At 46.5% G+C, this 19,067-nt stretch overlaps 1 protein-coding gene across 1 annotated transcript in view; it reads right to left on the bottom strand.

The window, feature by feature from the left end:
- Positions 1 to 19,067, bottom strand: part of CDH16 (cadherin 16) — a 469,853-nt gene that overhangs the window by 320,160 nt on the left and 130,626 nt on the right. The window contains exons 8-10 of the mRNA XM_029610660.1: positions 9,267 to 9,392; positions 8,626 to 8,661; positions 8,041 to 8,156 (exon numbers count right to left, since the gene is read on the bottom strand). Of these exons, the coding sequence (XP_029466520.1) occupies positions 8,041 to 8,156; positions 8,626 to 8,661; positions 9,267 to 9,392 (278 nt within the window). The remainder of the gene's footprint in view (positions 1 to 8,040; positions 8,157 to 8,625; positions 8,662 to 9,266; positions 9,393 to 19,067) is intronic.

Genomic DNA, 19,067 nt, shown 5'->3' with positions numbered 1-19,067 from the left:
CAGGCTTGGACCCCTCTTGGGGTGATGCAGCAGGCTCAGGTGGCAGAGCAGCAAGGTTAGAAGCAGTGCACATGGAAGAGACAGATTGCACTGCTGTGGGCTTGAATCCTGGAGCCAAAGTCTGAAGCTCCTGATTTTGTTTCTGGAGGAGCAGTTTAGAGAAGGCACAGGCAGTTCTAGGACGTCTAGGGAAGGTGCTCGTTAGTGTCTCAACAGCAGCTGTGGGAAGCAGAGCCCTGCTAGAGTTAATCAGCTCTCTCCGTTTTAGAGAAACCTGTTCCTGAGGATCTAGCACTGGTGTCACAGAAGCCTTCTTGGTCAGGTAAGTCCTGGGTTTTTCTTTCCACAAACTGCCAGCTAACATGTCTGTTTTAGTTGAGCCAGAAGCAGAATACCGGTTAGGAAAGCTGATTGTTTTTTCTAATGGAACAGCTGGTCCTAGAGCAGAACAACGGGGGCAGGGTTTGCCTGGTGGTAACAGACACGGAAGACAGGAGCATTTCCACCACCCTGGTTTTGGAGTTAGACAATTTAAACATTCCTGATAGACCGAGACGTTCTTCTTATGACAATTGCTGCAAACCCAGTGCTCTTGGTCTGAGAGTTGACATGCAAGACAGTTCTTGTAACTGAGATAGTTCAAAGTCTGGCAACAAGCAACAGACATAAAAACTTGGAGGCTGAGGCATAATGTGAGTAGAGGTAAAAGAAAAATTGGCTCACCGGTAGTACCAAGACCTATCTCTTCCCCTGGAAAATTGATGGCTTCGGCATACTGTTACGCTTGGGCTCCGGACAGGAGTCGTGAACACCACCCAGCGGGGTGGCTCCAGGTGGAGAGAGACAGGACTAGCTAGAAACAATGTCTGGTTCCAGGCTGGGTCAGAGCAGGCAGCAAGTAACAGTATCTGGGTCCAGGCTGGGTCAGGGCAGGCGGCAAGTAGCAGTGTCTGGGTTCAGGCTGGGTCAGGGCAAGGCAGGTCAGAAGGCCCGTAGGCCACACACACACACAGAAGGCCCGTAGGCCACACACCCGTAAGCAGGGCAAGGCAGAGAAGGCCCGTAGGCCACACACACACACAGAAGGCCCGTAGGCCACACACCGTAAGCAGGGCAAGGCAGGTCAGAAGGCCCGTAGGCCACACACACACAGAAGACCCGTAGGCCACACACACACAGAGAAGGCCCGTAGGCCACACACCGTAAGCAGGGCAAGGCAGGTCAGAAGGCCCGTAGGCCACCACACACAGAAGACCCATAGGCCACACACACACAGAGAAGGCCCGTAGGCCACACACCGTAAGCAGGGCAAGGCAGGTCAGAAGGCCCGTAGGCCACACACACCCAGAAGACCCGTAGGCCACACACACACAGAGAAGGCCCGTAGGCCACACACCGTAAGCAGGGCAAGGCTGGTCAGAAGGCCCGTAGGCCACACACACACAGAGAAGGCCCGTAGGCCACACAAGGCAAGACAAGGCAAGGAATAAGGCCCGAAGGCCGCGCAAGGCAAGGAATAAGGCCCGAAGGCCGTGCAAGGCAAGACAAGACAAGGAATAAGGCCCGAAGGCCGCGCAAGGCAAGGGAAGGTCCGGGGACCAAATGCAACGCATGCAAGGAAGGCTAGAGCAGGGAGCCCAGGCGAGCTCGATGCCGAAGCACCGAGGGAACTGTCAGGCAGGGTTATAAGGGAAAGCCCAGACCATAGAGTGGACAGGGGAGATGGACTGGGCCTGTCAGGAGAGCCAGCACTAGAGGGACCCCTGGTGGTGAGGCGGTTGCACAGCAGCCACAGCCGTAACAGTACTGTTATGAGGTTACTAATAGGGGTTCCATCTACTCATCTTCTCTTTTACTTCTTCACTGGATAGATATCAGGAGATAACAAACTTATTCTCCTATGCTGTATGCTGGGGAGGATTAGGGGGGGGGGGGGCAATAGGGAGGGTTGACTCTGGACTATTGTAGAAATAATAGTCTATTATTGTAAATTACCACAGCTGCAGTTGCACTGGCACATCACCAGTACTTAGTATTCATTCATTGTCATAATATGCTACTTTGGTAATGACTGGTTTGCTAATGTTTGTTAATGAATGGTTTGAATATGATTTCTGGTTCCATAGCATTACATTATTCTCTTTAAGGTTCCATTGATCAGCTTCCTCTCTTTTGAGGGGGGTTCTAATAGATTTGTTACTGAAATGCTGTTGTTGAACCCAATAAGTGAATATTTACCTGCTTATGCTTCTATGGTTATTTTGTTCCCAGTATACTGTTGGTATTGTTTTAATGTATCCATATGTACCGGAATAATGTTTATATTATTATTTGAAAAATTAATAAAAAGATTTAAAATAAAAAAATAAATCTAAATTCTTCTTAAAAAGCTTCTTATACTTAGAAAAGAATAAAAGATAGTAAAGCAGTGTTTCTTTATATAATATAATGTACCATACTATAGTAAATATTGGGGCATGCTCACTGAATTATGCTTTGTATGTATTCAGTAGCAGAAACTGTATATTTTCTTGTGCTTCTGGAAGGGCTGCTCTATCCCTTAACCAATAAATTTACTCTTTTGACTAACACTAAAGGAGTATTTTTTTTTTTTTAGACCCATCCCTAAAAGTTCCTTTGTCTCAAGACTTGGGATTGGTCGACTCAACACTATATATTGGGGTTGAGCAGTGAGAGGAGTGATAATGATGGAGGAATTTTTGAGAAAGCACTTTCTAGGCCTTCCCTGGCTTAATCGATAAGGTAAGAGGACAGTAGGTGGAAGAGAGAGAGTTTTGAGTTTCTGAAGAGAGGCTTTGTTTTGGACTGGTATCTTTTCAGGAAGGAAGCCCCCCTGCTTGAGGAGATTTGGGATAGATGCTGAAATGGTGTTTGCAGTACCCTCAAGAAGGGAAGTTTTTTAAGAGGAATTTTTATATTTTGGAGGTTTTGGACTATGCCAACCAGGATTTATGATTAGGGTTTACCATCTGGGTGTCTGAGACTTGACCTTTTTGCCAGGAGTCAACTTTCAGTCACCCAGGCATATGGATATTAGAAATATCCCTACTCCATAAGAATACTTGCTCAGAGAACATCCATTTGATAACAAGCACTGTGAACTTTGCCTTTATTTTTGGAAGATTCATGGACATTGATTTTATATTTGAAATTAACTTTCAAGTTTATTTTTGTTGTGATAAAAGTTTATTTTGAACACCATTCCAGGTGTCCTAACATACAGCCCGATACTGTAAACCGCGGGAGAGCGGACGAACGCCTTCTCTCCCGGCGCATACTGGATCGCTCGCACCTTGGCCGGTGCGAGCGATCCAGTATGCAAATTAGGCGACGCGGTGGCAAACGAGGGAAAGGAGGCGCTAGGGACACTAGCGCGTCCCTAGCGCCTCCTTTTGGCCTGGAGCGGCAGCTGTCAGCGGGTTTGACAGCCGACGCTCAATTTGCCGGCGTCGGTTCTCGAGCCCGCTGACAGCCACGGGCTCGGAAACCGGACGCCGGCAAAATTGAGCGTCCGGTTTTCGGCCCGACAGCCACGGCCGAATTCAAATTTATTATTTTTTTTTTTTTTTACTTTTTTTTACTTTTGGGGACCTCCGACTTAATATCGCTATGATATTAAGTCGGAGGGTGCACAGAAAAGCAGTTTTTACTGCTTTTCTGTGCACTTTCCTGGCGCCGGAAGAAATTAGCGCCGACCTTTGGGTCGGCGGCTTGGCTGCACATTTTACTTACTGGATCCCACGCGCATACCTAATAGGGCCATCAACATGCATTGCATGTTGAGGGCGCTATTTGGTGCCGCGGGTGGGCCGTGTGTTTTCCTCCCCTTACTGAATAAGGGGTAAGGGAAAACACGCGTCCAGAGCAGGCTGACCGTGCGCTCCGACGGAGCACACTTCACTGTATTGACCTGTTAGTGACATACATATAGTAACATAGTATTGACAGCAAAAAAAGAACAAATGGTCCATCCAGTCTGCTCACTGCTCAGCAGGTTTGTTATGGTATAACTGTTGTTCCATTCAGGTTACCCCCATGTGTCTCTTAAGGGTAGTAACTGCCCTCCATACAGATTACCCACATTGTCTGTTAAGGGAGGGGCGGTGTGTGATCCTTGATTGAGAGACCCGCCCCCCTCTGATGTCACTGAGGACTGTGACGGATATTAAACGGCGCCAGAAACACCGGGTGCCTGCGCACAGGGATGCCACACACCATCACCACCGGGCTCCCTGAAATAAACTAACAGTGATGAGAAAGACAGAAAGAAAGAAAAAAAAGTGAAAGAATCCATCTGGAACTGAGAGGGGAGGGGCGGTGTGTGATCCTTGATTGGGAGACCCGCCCCCTCTGATGTCACTGAGGACTGTGACGGACGTTTAACGGCGCCAGAAACACCAGGCGTCGCGCGCTGAAGGGCACTCCCCTTTGTGCATCCCTTTGTGCATCCCGTAGTGTTAGCCATTCCCCATGTTCTTTTATATCCCTTGTTAACAATCCCATATTTAAATGTTTAATGTATTTGACAAAGGTAACGCATAAGTTCCTGCAAATTTTGTTTAAATGTAAACCGATGTGATATGTAAAATCGAACACCGGTATATAAAAGTAAATAAATAAATAAAATAAAATAAAATAAAAGGGTAGTAACTGCTGCTCCATGCAGGTCTGTTAAGGGTAGTAAGTGCTGCTCTGTGCTGCTCCATGCAGATCACCCCCGTGTATCTGTTAAGGGTAGTAACTGCTGCTCCATGCAAGTTAACCCCATGTGTCTGGGTTGTTTTTTTAAATTCTTTATTTATCATTTTAAAAAAATTAAACAGAAAATAAAAATAAAGGTAGAAATTATTACAGCTGAATATATTACAGATACATCAAATTCCATAGTAATATTAATCCTAAGTATTCTCACTATATCCAAACTGTATTCATCACGCTTAGTTTAATAAGTAAATATGAAACGGGAAAAATATATACCATCTACCTTTAACAAATCAAATATTACAGCTTTGTTTATACATTACGAGAAAGTAAATAATGGGCAAGAGAAAACCAAGTGAGAGAAGTATGTGGAATCCTAAATATGCGATCTGGCTTTAACTTAGAATTCATACTGGAGCTAAATACAATTTTAAAAACCTCCCACATTTACAGGCTCTCTGTGCACGCGATTCAGTAAAAAAAAATATTCAAATTAGGGCCCGCGGTAAAAAGACGCGCTAGGAAACTAGCGTGTCCTAGGGCCTCTTTTTTGACAGGAGCGGCGGCTGTCAGCGAGTTTGACTGAAAACCGGACGCTCAATTTTGCCGGTCGTCGGTTCTCAAACCCGCTGACAGCCACAGGTTCGGAAACCGGACGCTGGCAAAATTGAGCGTCCGTTTTCAGTTTTACTGCTTTTCTGTGTCACTTTCCCGGTGCCAGCAGAAATTACGCCTACCTTTGGTAGCGCTAATTTCTGAAAGTAAAAGTGTGCTTTGGCGTGCACATTTAACTTAGTGAATCGCGCGGGAATAACTAATAGGGCCATCAACATGCATTTGCATGTTGCGGGCGCTATTAGTTTCGGGGGGGTTGGGACGCACGTTTTTCGACGCGCTATTACCCCTTACTGAATAAAGGGTAAAGCTAAGCACGTCGAAAATGCACGTCCAAACGCAAGTTAAACAGTGCACTCCGGCCTGTGTGTTAGCTGGGGAAGAAGTGGTTGGCCTACGGGCATTCATAAATTGACAAACCTGTTCTATCTGGAAAAATATAAAACAGTCATCCCCTCTTTTCAGAAAACACTTACAAGGATAACGAAGTGTAAAAGTATATCCTAGAGAAGTAACATCCTGTCTTAAAGAAAGAAATTATCGTCCTCCTAATTTGTGTTATCTGTGCTAAGTCGGGATATATTCTTATTGCTTGACCGTAAACATTACAGGAAACTTTCTGAAGAAATTATGCATCACACTTTAAGGTCTTGCACAGAAATAAACGCTACTAGCAAAGTATTTCTTTCTAATACATCCTATCTGAGTTCTCTAAAAAGCTGGTTAAGTTGAGGGAATAGCAGATATAGCTATTCCCTCAAACTTCCTACATTAGAAGGTCTACTATTCAGAAATCTACAAAAGTTAATTGACGGCATATTGTCAACAGAAAACCCAAGACCTTCTCTTAGGAGCCGCTTCAAATGTAGTAAAGGCAATCTCTCCAGCAATTTATGGGAAATTCAAAATCCAAAGGTTTAAATGCCTGATGTTATTTTTAGAATTTCCAAGCATTTAGAGCATGCCATTTGTTCTCTGATTACTGCCACATTAACTGCTGAAGAGACTGAATTTTACTTTCGGTCTCTAAAACCTTATTAGTTGTCTCCGTGGTTTTGCTCCTATATTCCGAGAATTTTTTGTTGAAAATTGTAGTGTTAGGGAGTCCATTTTGGTCTCTAATCTTTTCATAGAAAGTCCTTGGCCCGCCACTAAGTGGGGGCCAAGAGTCACCCGCGTCCGGCTTAGATGGTAAACTTTAGGACTCACCATATGCGGCCGAGAGATGTTGTGGCTTGACCTCCGTCCAAAGAAGCTTCCTCATTCCTCCTCCCAAGGCAAACTTCTGATCCAAGGCTCCCGAAGGCTCCCACGCTGGCGGCACTCTCTGCTCCTGCACGGGCAAAGTCCTCTATTCTTGGCGCATTACAGAGTTCAGCTCCCCTCCCCCCCCCCACCCCCCAGTTGCTTCGGCCGCGTCATCAGCCTGCGACTGGGCAGTAACTGTGTCGGGGTCATGCTGCGCCAGACGCGATCTGGATGTCAGGGGGCTGAGGGACGCCTCATCCGTCGGAGCCCAAGCTCTCCCCCGCTGGGACTCACATCGGCTTCACCGCTTCCACTTCTTGCTCCAGCTGGCACATAACGCAGGATATCCAGTTGCCCTAAGGGAGGTAGGGGATTCTGTTGGGAAAATCCTTTCTCCTTTCTTTCGACGGTATAATTCACTCGGTAGCAAACAAAGAGGAAATTCATGGCAACCTGCATTCAGTGATCTTCCTACGCGCCGCCATCTTGCCCACCTTTCAACCCCATGTGTCTATTAGGTTAGTACTGCGGCTCCATACAGATTACTCCCATGAGTCCGTTAAGGGTAGTAACTGCTGTCCTACGATCAACCCATGTGTCTTTAAGGGTAGTAAGTCTACTGCTCTGTGCTGCTCCATGCAGATCACCCCCATGTGTCTGTTAAGGGTAGTAACTGCTGTGCCATCAGATCACCCCCATGTTAAGGGTAATAACTGCTGCACTATGCAGGTTACCCCTGCTCCATGTGGGTTACCCCGTGCTCTGTGCAAATCAACCAGATTTCTTATTAAGCAAAGTAGGCACCAAGTGTCTGTTAAGGGTAGTAACTGCCCCTCCATACAGATTACCCCCATGTGTCTGTTAAGAGTAGTAACTGTTGCTCCATACAGATTACCCCCATGTGTCTGTTAAGGGTAGTAAACTGCTGCTCCATACAGATCACCCCCATGTGTCTGTGAAAGGTAGTAAGTGCTGCTCCATGCTGATCACCCCTCATGTCTATTAAGGGTAGTAACTTCTGTGCCATCAGATCACCCCCATGTTAAGGGTAATAACTGCTGCTCCATGCAGGTTACCCCTGCTCCATGTGGGTTATCCAGTGTTCTGTGCAAATCAACCAGATTTCTTATTAAGCAAAGTAGACACCATGTGTCTGTTAAGGGTAGTAAGTGCTGCCTCCATACTGCCCCATGCAGATCACCACCCTTGTGTCTGTTAAGGGTAGTAAGTGCTGCTCCATGCAGATCACCCCCGTGTGTCTGTTAATGGTCGTAACTGCTGTGCCATTAGATCACCCCCCCATGTTAAGGGTATAACTGCTGCTCCATGCAGGTTACCCCTGCTCCATATGGGTTACCCTGTGCTCTTAGCAAATCAACCAGATTTCTTATTAAGCAAAGTAGGCACCTATCTAGGAGCATCTTCTGTCAGGGGGAAGGGGTGGGCGCTGTGTACCTTAATGGGGGTGGGACTCCCAGAGCAAGGAAGAGGATCAGTCCATTGATCACACTGTATCCTTGGAAAATGGTGTCCCCCTTGGATCCCATGACTTCCAAGGGGGACACCATTCTCTGTACACAGACAACGCACACTCCACCTATTCTTCCAAAGGCAAAGCACCCTTGCTCAGAGCCAAGGACAATGAGTACCAAATGTGAGAGAGCGACCAGTCTGAAAGTAGGGCCCCAGAGGAGTATCCTCCTTCCTATCAGAATGGACGCCAGCACCCTGGCTTCTTGTGGAGAACTGTGTGCAGAGAGAAAGCGGAGAGAATCAGAGGTCCATGTAAAAAAGTGGCCCGTGGGGACCGCTGTAAGCCTCTGCTTTTAGGGGGGAGGTACCTGAAGAAGGGGGCTTACACTTCCATATTATTCTTTCTGGCCAGTATCAGAAGATTATTTCAATTAATTAAATAGCTCCCACCTGCTGCTGTTTGTTCTTTAAACATTTGCACGATAAGTCTCCTGTGAGAACAATGGTTTGTTGTCATTCTGGTCAGTTACAGTTATATTCAGCTGCAGTGGTTCATCGTACAGTTACTCCATCTTCATTCACTGCAAAAACCTGAATCTGATACTATCAGAGTTCAGATAAAAGAATAAAATAAAGAAACATCACATCAACTAGTATTAACCAAAATCAGTATTTATATACTACATAGCTCCACCCATCATGCTAGTATCATAAAAGCAGCAGTTCAAGGATCAATCTAGACCTTGGGTCTGGGACTCGTGCTAGGAGTATTAGTTTTTAAGAGTAAATATTAATGATGAAATATTTAAAATACATAGACATATGGAAATGACATTAATTCACAATCTTTCTTATTTCTTTCCTTGGAGAAATTCTCCATTACCTGTCTTTATTTGACAGCCGTCCAATAGGCAGAAAATGGTTCTGAAAACCAGGTAACATGAATCTAGATAACATCTACAGGCATTGACTATAGTCACAGAAAAGATTAATTTAATTAAGAAAGTTGTCCTTTTAATTTTGTATTATGGTTTATAGAAATCTTGTTTCATGAATCTGAATATTATGAAGTGAACACTCAGCCTTGTTAATGAGCCATTTTCTCCCAGCACCAGTAAAAGCAGTAGGCTAAACCAATTGCTAATTTCCTAGTCAGATACAATGAATTTACTTACACGTTTGAATGTCAAATCTGCAGTTACCACAACCTCTGACTGAACTTCTCTATCCAATTCTTTTCTCAGTAGATAATTTCCTTCAAGGTCAATTGAATAAAGATCCTCAGGGAAATTACCTTCCAGATAGTAATGAACTTCTTTGCTAATCCAGTTAACCTGTTATTCAAAGAGCATTTTAACTGAATTATAAGACAAATGAATACTTAGGAAATAAAATAATAGAAAAATGATCAGTCTAGAGCAGAGCATTAAGAATTCTGGTGGCTTACCCCTCAAATTACATGCTCTATCTTGTCTAAACACCCCTAAAAAGATTCATGAGTCAGACGTATCTGCAGAACCTGCCCATGAAATTCAAGCTCCAGACCTTATCAGTGTATCCAAGTTATAGTAAAGGAAGGCAATGCCCAAGTGTTGAAGATAACCTTACATATTTATTTATTTGTTATTTATTTAAGGCTTTTCTTACCAACATTTGTCAGAGACATCATGCTGGTTTTGTTTTTTTTATGAATATGTTTATTGTGAAATAGTAATACAAACAAAATAACCAACCATTCATAAATTCAACTGCAACAGAGATAATAGTACCATAATATAGTTACATAAAGAGTCCGGTGAGTAGATGTCTGTAATCAGAGCATTGAGAGAAACCAACCGTACAGGCAATACAAGAATGACAATCTCAACTTATGGCAATAAGAAATAGAGCAGGTAAATATGCAGTATTCCCGTGGTCATTTCACAAGGGGTTGTTTTTTGAAAATAAGACCCTAGGTATCTCAAACCTATAAAGGCCACCTTATTGTCCCCCAAATGAGCCCCAGTTTTTCCTTTAATCCTGAATTCCTCCCCCCCCCCTCAACCCACCCACCCAGTCACCCCCCCCGCCCCCGTATGATATCGCTGACGGTAAGTGGAATGAGAGTGTGAGTGCGACGAAGGGCACTAAGCTGGCCTCCTTCATCATTATGGTAGTCCGGGAGAGCACCTATGAGGTCTGGGCCGCTCCCGTGGTTGGTCGTAGATAAGAGAAAAAAGGTAGCCAGATCTTTTGCATGGCGTCCTTGCATTTGGTGGTGGATGCACTTGCAAGCTGGTATTCATGTGCTCCCAGATTCAGCATTCTTCCGAACCAGTGGTCAAAATGTGGCCCATGTAACTGATAACCAGTTTGTTAAGATTACCTTCTTTCCAACCAAAGCCGCTTTTGATAGGAACATTAGCTGGTCCTCCCCCACGGATAGCTGGTCCGGGACAACGCCGAATAACCATATGTTAGGGTCATTGGGTATCTCCAATCCCCCACAGATCATTGCAAATTGTATCAGCTCCATCCAAAATTTCGAGACTACGGGGTAGTCCCAAAGCAATGTGGAAGAGACCCGAGGGGGGCCTCACATTCAAGCACTTGGGGAAGCACACAGTTTATATTTGAATGCCTGAGCAGGCGATATATAGCCTCTCCAGAGAAACTTATATTGTGTCTCCCTAAGGAGTTCGTTTGTTGTAATCCTTCGAATAGCTTCAAAAGTAGCCTCGAATTCCGGCCTTGAAAGGTGGAAATAGCGGCCAGGTCTTCCAGGTCGTATAGAGTGAAGTAAGAACATCAACCACTGAAATCTCTGCAAGTTCTTTGTTAAAAGCCGGATATGGTTGGACCCCTCTTAGAGGACGTAGTCAGTAGAGACTGGAGCTTTTGGTGGTGAAGCAGTATGGGGAATTTCTACTGGTAGTCTCAATAAATGTCGCAGCTGTAAAAAGCAAAGAAATCAGACTTCGGAAGTCCGTATATGCCTCGATAACTGATACTGGTATAACTACGCCCTTTGGCCTTGTGCCCTTGGCGTGCCCTTTGGCGTGCCACTTAGAGAAAACCGTGGACCCCAAGCCCGGGGTAAATTGTGGATTGTGGGCTATGCTCAAGGAGTGGTGTGGTTGTGTACTTTAGTCCCCGCTTTTTTTACAGAGATATTTCCACGTGCTACGACACGATTGCAGAAAGAGATGAGCTCGGAGTTCCCGGGGCACATCGTCGGGTGGGGCATGTAACAACCCATTCAGAGAAGGCACCCCATACCACTCCTTGAGGAAGGGGCATGGCGTAAAAGCTGTCGTATCAAATATCCAATCGCTAAGAAAACGAAGGTTGCACGCGATGTTATATGCAAATAGGTTAGGGCACCCCAGGCCTCCTCGCCCCTCCGGTAGCTGCAAGGTACATAAAGAGATTCTGGCTTTCTTCCCCCCCCCCCCTCCCCCATAGAAACCAAGGAGCGCTGTGTTAATCATTTGACGGTCCCTCCGTGTGAGCCATACCGGAAGCATTTGGAGCGTGTACATCCATTTCGGTAGGAGAACCATCTGGTATAGGTGGATACGGCCTCTGAGAGATAAAGGCAACACAGCCCATCTGGCGAGCGTTTCTTTTGTCATTTTCACCTTGGGGTGGATGTTAAGTTGGTAGATAGTGTCCAGATCTGAGGGGATGTAGATACCCAAATATCTCAGATGGCTAGTGGCCCACTTTAAAGGGAAGGAGTCCTGCCACAAGGCCCGCTCCGTAGCACAGACATCCAAGGCTTCAGACTTATCACGGTTAATTTTTAAGCTGGAAAACATGCCAAATTCTGATTGGATCTCAAGTAGGGTCGTAAAGAGAGTCTCGGCTTCGTGAGGAACACTAAGATGTCGTCTGCAAAGGCTGCTATCTTAAAGGCCAGTCTTCCCTTCTGAAACCCAGAGATTCCGGTGTGGTTGTTAACTTTGCGTAGGAGCGGGTCGATCGTGAGTATGTACAATAAGGGAGACAGTGGGCATCCCTGTCGCACACCTCGCTGTAGAAAAAATCCTTCTGAAAGTTGGCCATTTATGAGGATCTTTGAGCATGGGTTATCGTACAACAGAGCTATATATTTCAGAAAAGCCCCCTGAAAACCATAGCGACCTAGAACCGAGAAGAGATATTTCCAAGACACTCTGTCGAATGCTTTCTCGGAATCGAATCCAATTGCTAGAGACGGAGTGGCCGATTGTTGGGAGAATTTCATGGCCGTCAATAATTTCAGCACATGGCTGGTGGCTCTCCTTCCTTGGACAAAGCCCACTTGGTGTTCAGATATCAGGAGGGGGAGAATACCATTTAAGCGGTCCGCCAGCACCTTAGCTAAGATCTTAAGATCACTGTTAAGAAGTGATATCGGTCTGTAAGACGCCGGGTAACAAGGATCTTTGCCATCCTTTGGAAGGACGGTAATAGTCGCACTATTGAAACCATCTGGAAATTTTTGGCGTTCAAGTCCCGCTCTGTAGAAGTCGGTGAGCGGAACAGTGATGAGATCCTGCAAGAGTTTGAAGAAATCATAGGAAAAGCCATCTGGTCCCGGAGCTTTTCCCTTAGCAACACCTTTAATGACGCGGAGGACCTCAAAAGTTTGGATAGGCTGATTAAGGTAGTCCCGTTGCTCTTCCGTCAGGGACGGTAACCTCTAAATCCGAGAAAAATCGCGTTCTTGGATGTCAGACCTGGGTAAGTCGTCCGAGTAAAGGGATTCATAAAAAGCACGGAACATGTTTCCCATATCTCCATTCGACGTCACTAGCCGCCCATCTGTGGTCTTCATTTTGTGGATAAAGGTCCTCCTTCTAGCGCCTCGCACCAAGTTTGCCAGTGGGCGGCCATTTTGTTACCGAACTTGAAGAAGTTGTGGTTCGCCGCTTGCAACTCCCGGAAAGACCGAGCATGAAGTAGTGGTTCAACTGTTTCCAATATGTGATAGTATGTTTTCTTAGTGTCTTCCGTCGGATCTGAAAGCCATAGATTCTTGGCCACCCTCAATTGTGCTTCTAGAGCGAGGATTTTAGCATTAGTTCGTTTCGTTCGTGCACTGAGATAGGCGATTATGTCCCCACGTAACACCGCTTTACCAGTTTCCCAAAAGAGGATAGGGGTCACCTTATGTTGATTGTTGAAGTCTTGAAAGCTTCTCCATTTGTCTTTTAAAAAGGTCTGGAAATCTGGGTCCAAGGCAAGTCCGGCCAGGAATCTCCAGGACCGCCGTACTCCGCTATTACCTCCCCGCTGCAATTGTATAGTGACCGGTGAGTGATCCGAGATAACCGGCGATTCAATGGTAGCGTTTTGAACCTTGTGGAACAGGGAGCGAACTGGCAAGATGTAATCGATTCTGGACAGTGATCCGTGTGATTGGGAGACAAAAGTATAGTCCCTCTCTGTAGGGTGAAGTGTCCTCCACACGTCGATGAGGTCCAGATTCTGGCAGAAGAGGTCCACTCCATTGACGGATTTGTACGCCCCTGATGGCTCGCCGGAAATCTATCCATGTCCGCATTGTGGGCGCAGTTGAAATCGCCAGCCACCAGGAGAGCCCCCTCGGAATGGGTTAGAATAACGCCTAATAAGGCCGTGTAAACGCTCTGGAGTTAGTGTTGGGAGCATACAAGTTGCAGATTGTGACATCCAAAGCATTCCAGCGGCCAATTGCTAGCACGTATCTGCCTTCAGGGTCTGCTACTGTGTGCTTTAGTGTAAAATCTGCAGATTTATGAATTAGGATAGCTACACCCGCTCGCCTGCCCTGCGCAGGCGCAAAAACACATTCGCCGACCCAATCCCGTTTCAGCTTACGGCTCTCCCCTTCATTCAGGTGCGTCTCTTGCAGGCAGGCAATCTCAGAGCCCAATTTCTTAAAGTTATTTAGGATTTTTTTGCGTTTAATGGGTGTGCCCAGACCATGGACGTTCCACGATACCAATTTGCTCATGTTACCCCCTGCATGAGTACTGTGTACCAGCCATGAAAACTAGCAAGTCTCCTGGGGGAGGAGCCCAGCCCCCCTCCTCCCTCAACATACCAGCACCCCATCTCACCTCCACTCAAGTCAGTAGCCCCCAGTCTAGTGTCCCCTTCCCAAATTTGCTTACAAACCTCATTCCTAAACATATCCCTGAAATTCCCCTCCCTCGCCTCCCCCCCTCCCCACTCTCTGTCCCCCCCAAAAAACAGATAAACCATATGTCTCCCCCTTCTCTAGTAAGGGAGAGATTTGGGGTCCGTGTCAGGATGGTCCGGCTCCCCGTCGCAGTGAGAAAGCTCTTATTCGTTCCACCCGGTCCAAGCCCCGGCGCCAGTACCTAGACCGCTGTAGTCTCTTATCTGCAAAATGTCAGCCTGAGTGTACGTAACATACACCGGTCGAGATGCGCAGGGCGTCGCTCCCTTCCGTTGCTGCTCTGATGTTTAAGGGGCTTGTACTTTAAGCAAATAACCTTGTCCATCAGGCAAAAGTCTCATGACCCGCCATAATATCGCCCCAGACCCACTCCGGCTGGATCACCTGGGCAGTCCATAAGTCAGTCCATACAGTCTAAATATAAGCAAGCCCCCGTACCGAACAAGCAGGACATCTCTCCTGGTATCTAGGAAGGTCCAGTTTTTAGAAAAGCCGAAGCCTCAGCTGGAGTGGAGAAAGAGTGCATTTTCCCATCTATCCAGACTTTTAGGATGGCAGGATATTGAAGGGCAAATTTTGTATTTGTATCCACTAGGTGCGAACAGATCGTGGAGAATTGCCTCCGGAGCTGAGACACGTGGACTGAGTAGTCTTGTGTGAGTCGTGTCTTCTGGTTATTGTATGTGATTTCTTTTTTCTGTCGGTAAGCCACCCATATCTTCTGTTTGTGAGCAAAGTTCATAATCTTCGCGATCGCAATGCGGGGGCGCGCGTCCGAGGGCTTCCTCGGGCCTACCCTGTGAGCTCTTTCCACTGCAAGGAGGCCTTTGAGGCCGGGCAACCCGACGGCCTCCGGCAACCACGCCTCGAGGAACTCCCCTAGTCCGCCATCAGTGATATCTTCCGGGATGCCTAAAAATCGTAAATTGGATCGCCTCGACCTGTTTTCGAGGTCATCCAGCTTCTCCTGACATTCCCTAAGTGCCTTCTCCTGCGACTGGAGCTGCTTGATAGTGGCGTCCATGTCCGTCTCTACGGCCAGCACCCGACTCTCCACGTGTTCCAACCTAGGGCCCAGTTCTGATAAGGCTTCACTCACCCCCGAGAGCTTGTCGTGGATGCCAGCTAGTTTCTCGTCTAGGGTGGAGGCAATAATATCTCTGAAAGCGTCTGCCGAGATCGCTGCTGAGGCGCTGGCTTCCACCTCCGTTTCTGTTGCTGGCGACGCCATCTTGTTTTCGCTGCTTTTCCCGCCGTCTTTTTCCTTCTCCTTACGGGTACTCCTAGATGCCATGGATTGCGGCGTTTTCCTCATATATTTCACTATAGACATATGCTAACGCTTCGAGATGGTCAAAAAATAAAGTCCGAAATGCGCCGTTTTTCAGGGTATCGCCGGTGTTCTGCGATCGGGGAGCACGGAGCTGAAGGGAAAAGCGTCCTCCTCAGCACATCACCCCACGTGACCCCATCATGCTGGTTTACATTGCAAAACAGGAAGAAAAGAAAGCGAAATCAGTTACAAAAAAATAGGGATCAGTAAACTGGGAGAAGTGAATGTGAAAAGCATAGAGAGACAGGGATAGGTGCATAAAGAGACAGGGATAGATGCATATGTAGGATATCATAAAAAACTAAAATGACTGGACTGAGTACGTTTGAAAACAGCAATGACATTGAAACTTGATGGCAGAAAAAGACCGTATGGCCCATGCGTCCAATTAATTTAGCATTATAATTCTCATCACTTCCTTAGGATCCCCTGTATTTATCCCATGCTTTCTTCAATTCAGATACTGCTTTTGTCTCTACCACCTCCATGGGGAGGCAGTTCCACACATCTACCATCCTCTCTGTAAACAAATATTTCCTAGGATTACTCATGAATCCACCCCCTTTCACCCTCATCTCATGACCCCTCGTTCTAGAGCCTCCTATCCATTGAAAAGGGCACACCTCCTGTGCATGGAAACCTTTGAGATAATGTGTCTATTAGAGATGTGAATCGTGTCCTCGATCGTCTTAACGATCGATTTCGGCTGGGAGGGGGAGGGAATCGTATTGTTGCCGTTTGGGGGGGTAAAATATCGTGAAAAATCGTGAAAAATCGAAAAATCGTAAAATCGCAAAACCGGCACATTAAAACCCCCTAAAACCCACCCCCGACCCTTTAAATTAAATCCCCCACCCTCCCGAACCCCCCCAAATGACTTAAATAACCTGGGGGTCCAGCGGCGGTCCGGAACGGCAGCGGTCCGGAACGGGCTCCTGCTACTGAATCTTGTTGTCTTCAGCCGGCGCCATTTTCCAAAATGGCGCCGAAAAATGGCGGCGGCCATAGACGAACACGATTGGACGGCAGGAGGTCCTTCCGGACCCCCGCTGGACTTTTGGCAAGTCTTGTGGGGGTCAGGAGGCCCCCCCCAAGCTGGCCAAAAGTTCCTGGAGGTCCAGCGGGGGTCAGGGAGCGATTTCCCGCCGCGAATCGTTTTCCGTACGGAAAATGGCTACCGGCAGGAGATCGACTGCAGGAGGTCGTTCAGCGAGGCGCCGGAACCCTCGCTGAACGACCTCCTGCAGTCGATCTCCTGCTGGCGCCATTTTCCGTACGGAAAACGATTCGCGGCGGGAAATCGCTCCCTGACCCCCGCTGGACCTCCAGGAACTTTTGGCCAGCTTGGGGGGGGCCTCCTGACCCCCACAAGACTTGCCAAAAGTCCAGCGGGGGTCCGGAAGGACCTCCTGCCGTCCAATCGTGTTCGTCTATGGCCGCCGCCATTTTTCGGCGCCATTTTGGAAAATGGCGCCGGCTGAAGACAACAAGATTCAGTAGCAGGAGCCCGTTCCGGACCGCTGCCGTTCCGGACCGCCGCTGGACCCCCAGGTTATTTAAGTCATTTGGGGGGGGTTCGGGAGGGTGGGGGATTTAATTTAAAGGGTCGGGGGTGGGTTTTAGGGGGTTTTAGTGTGCCGGCTCACGATTCTAACGATTTATAACGATAAATCGTTAGAATCTCTATTGTATTGTGTTCCATAACGGTTTAAGACGATATTAAAATTATCGGACGATAATTTTAATCGTCCTAAAACGATTCACATCCCTAGTGTCTATCATATCTCCCTTATCTTGTCTTTCCTCTAGGGTATACATGTTTAAGATCTTTAGAGCGGCCTCGGAGGGAACAGGCAGCACGCGCCGGTTGCACAAATGTGCACCCCCCTTGCGCGCGCCAACCCCGGATTTTATACGATACGCGAGGCTACGCGCCTGGTGCACGAACAAAAGTACGCGCGCGCGTAAATTTATAAAATCTACTCCATATGCTTTAGAACTAAGACCACTGACCATTCTAGTGACCATCCTCTGGACCGACTACATCCTGTTTATATCCTTTTGAAGGTGCAGTCTCCAGAGTATTCCAAGTGAAGTCTCACCAGAGACCTATACAGGGGCAATATCACCTCCCGTTTTCTGTTGACCATTCCTCTCCCTATGCACCAAGCATCTTTCTGGCTTTTACCATCTCTTTATCCACCTGTTTGGCTTGCTTAAGATCATCAGATACAATTACCCTCAGATCCTGCTCTTCCTTTGTGCCTAAAAGAATTTCACCTCCAATATTGTACCTTTCCCTTGGGTTTTTGCATCCTAAATGCATTACTCTGCATTTTTTAGCATTAAATCTTAGCTGCCAGACCTTAGACCATTCCTCAAGCTTCGCTACATCCCTCCTCTTTGAGCTCTTTTAGACAAAATGAAAACAGCTATACCATGGTATGGGTAGAAATCCCTTGTGTGTTGGGGAGGAGAATAGTGTAGGAGTAGACTACCGTCCACCCGGCCAAAATGGAGAGATGGACAGTGAAATGCTAGGAGAAATTAGGGAAGCTAACCAAACTGGTAGTACAGTAATAATGGAAGATTTCAATTAGCCTAATATTGACTGGGTAAATGAAACATCAGGGCATGCTAGAGAGATATAAAGTGCCTGGATGGAATAAAATACAGTTTTATGGAGCAATTGGTTCAGGAGCCATGAGAGAGGGAGCAATTTTAGATCTAATTCTCAGTGGAGCACAGGATTTGGTGAGAGAGTTAACGGTGGTGGGGCCATTTGGCAATAATGATCATAATATGATCAAATTTGAATTAATGACTGGAAGGGGGACAGTATGTAAATCCGCGGCTCTAGCGCTAAACTTTCAAAACGGAAACTTTGACAAAATGAGAAAAATAGTTAGAAAAAATTTAAGTTGAAGCTACAAAGGTAAAATGTGTGTAACAGGCATGGACATTGTTAAAAAATACCATCCTAGAAGCACAGACCAGATGTATTCAATGCATTAAGAAAGGTGTAAGGAAAGCAAAATGACTACCGGCATGCTTAAAAGGTGAGGTGAAAGAGGCTATTTTAGCCAAAAGATCTTCATTCAAAACTTGGAAGAAGGATTCATCAGAAGAAAATAGGATAAAGCATAAGCATTGGCAAGTTAAATGTAAGACATTGATAAGACAGGTTAAGAGAATATTTGAAAAGAAGTTGGCCATAGAGGCAAAGATTCACCATAAAAACTTTTAAAAATATGTCCAAAGCAGAAAGCCTGCAAGGGAGTCAGATGGACCGTTGGATGATCAAGGGGTTAAAGGGGCACTTAGAGATAATAAGGCCATCCCAGAAAGATTAAACAATTTCTTTGCTTCAGTGTTTACTGAAGAGGATGTTGGAGAGATACCTGTTCCAGAGAAGGTTTTCATGGGTGATGATTCAGATCAACTGAACTAAATAACGGTGAACCTGGAAGATGTGGTAAGCCTGACTGACAAACTGAAGAGTAGTAAATCACCTGGACAGGATGG

Source organism: Rhinatrema bivittatum, chromosome 7, assembly GCF_901001135.1.
Source record: "Rhinatrema bivittatum chromosome 7, aRhiBiv1.1, whole genome shotgun sequence".
In the NCBI taxonomy this organism is placed as follows: domain Eukaryota; kingdom Metazoa; phylum Chordata; class Amphibia; order Gymnophiona; family Rhinatrematidae; genus Rhinatrema; species Rhinatrema bivittatum.
The sequence above is the reverse complement of the archived record's forward strand: the minus strand, read 5'-3'. Positions and strand labels throughout refer to the sequence as shown.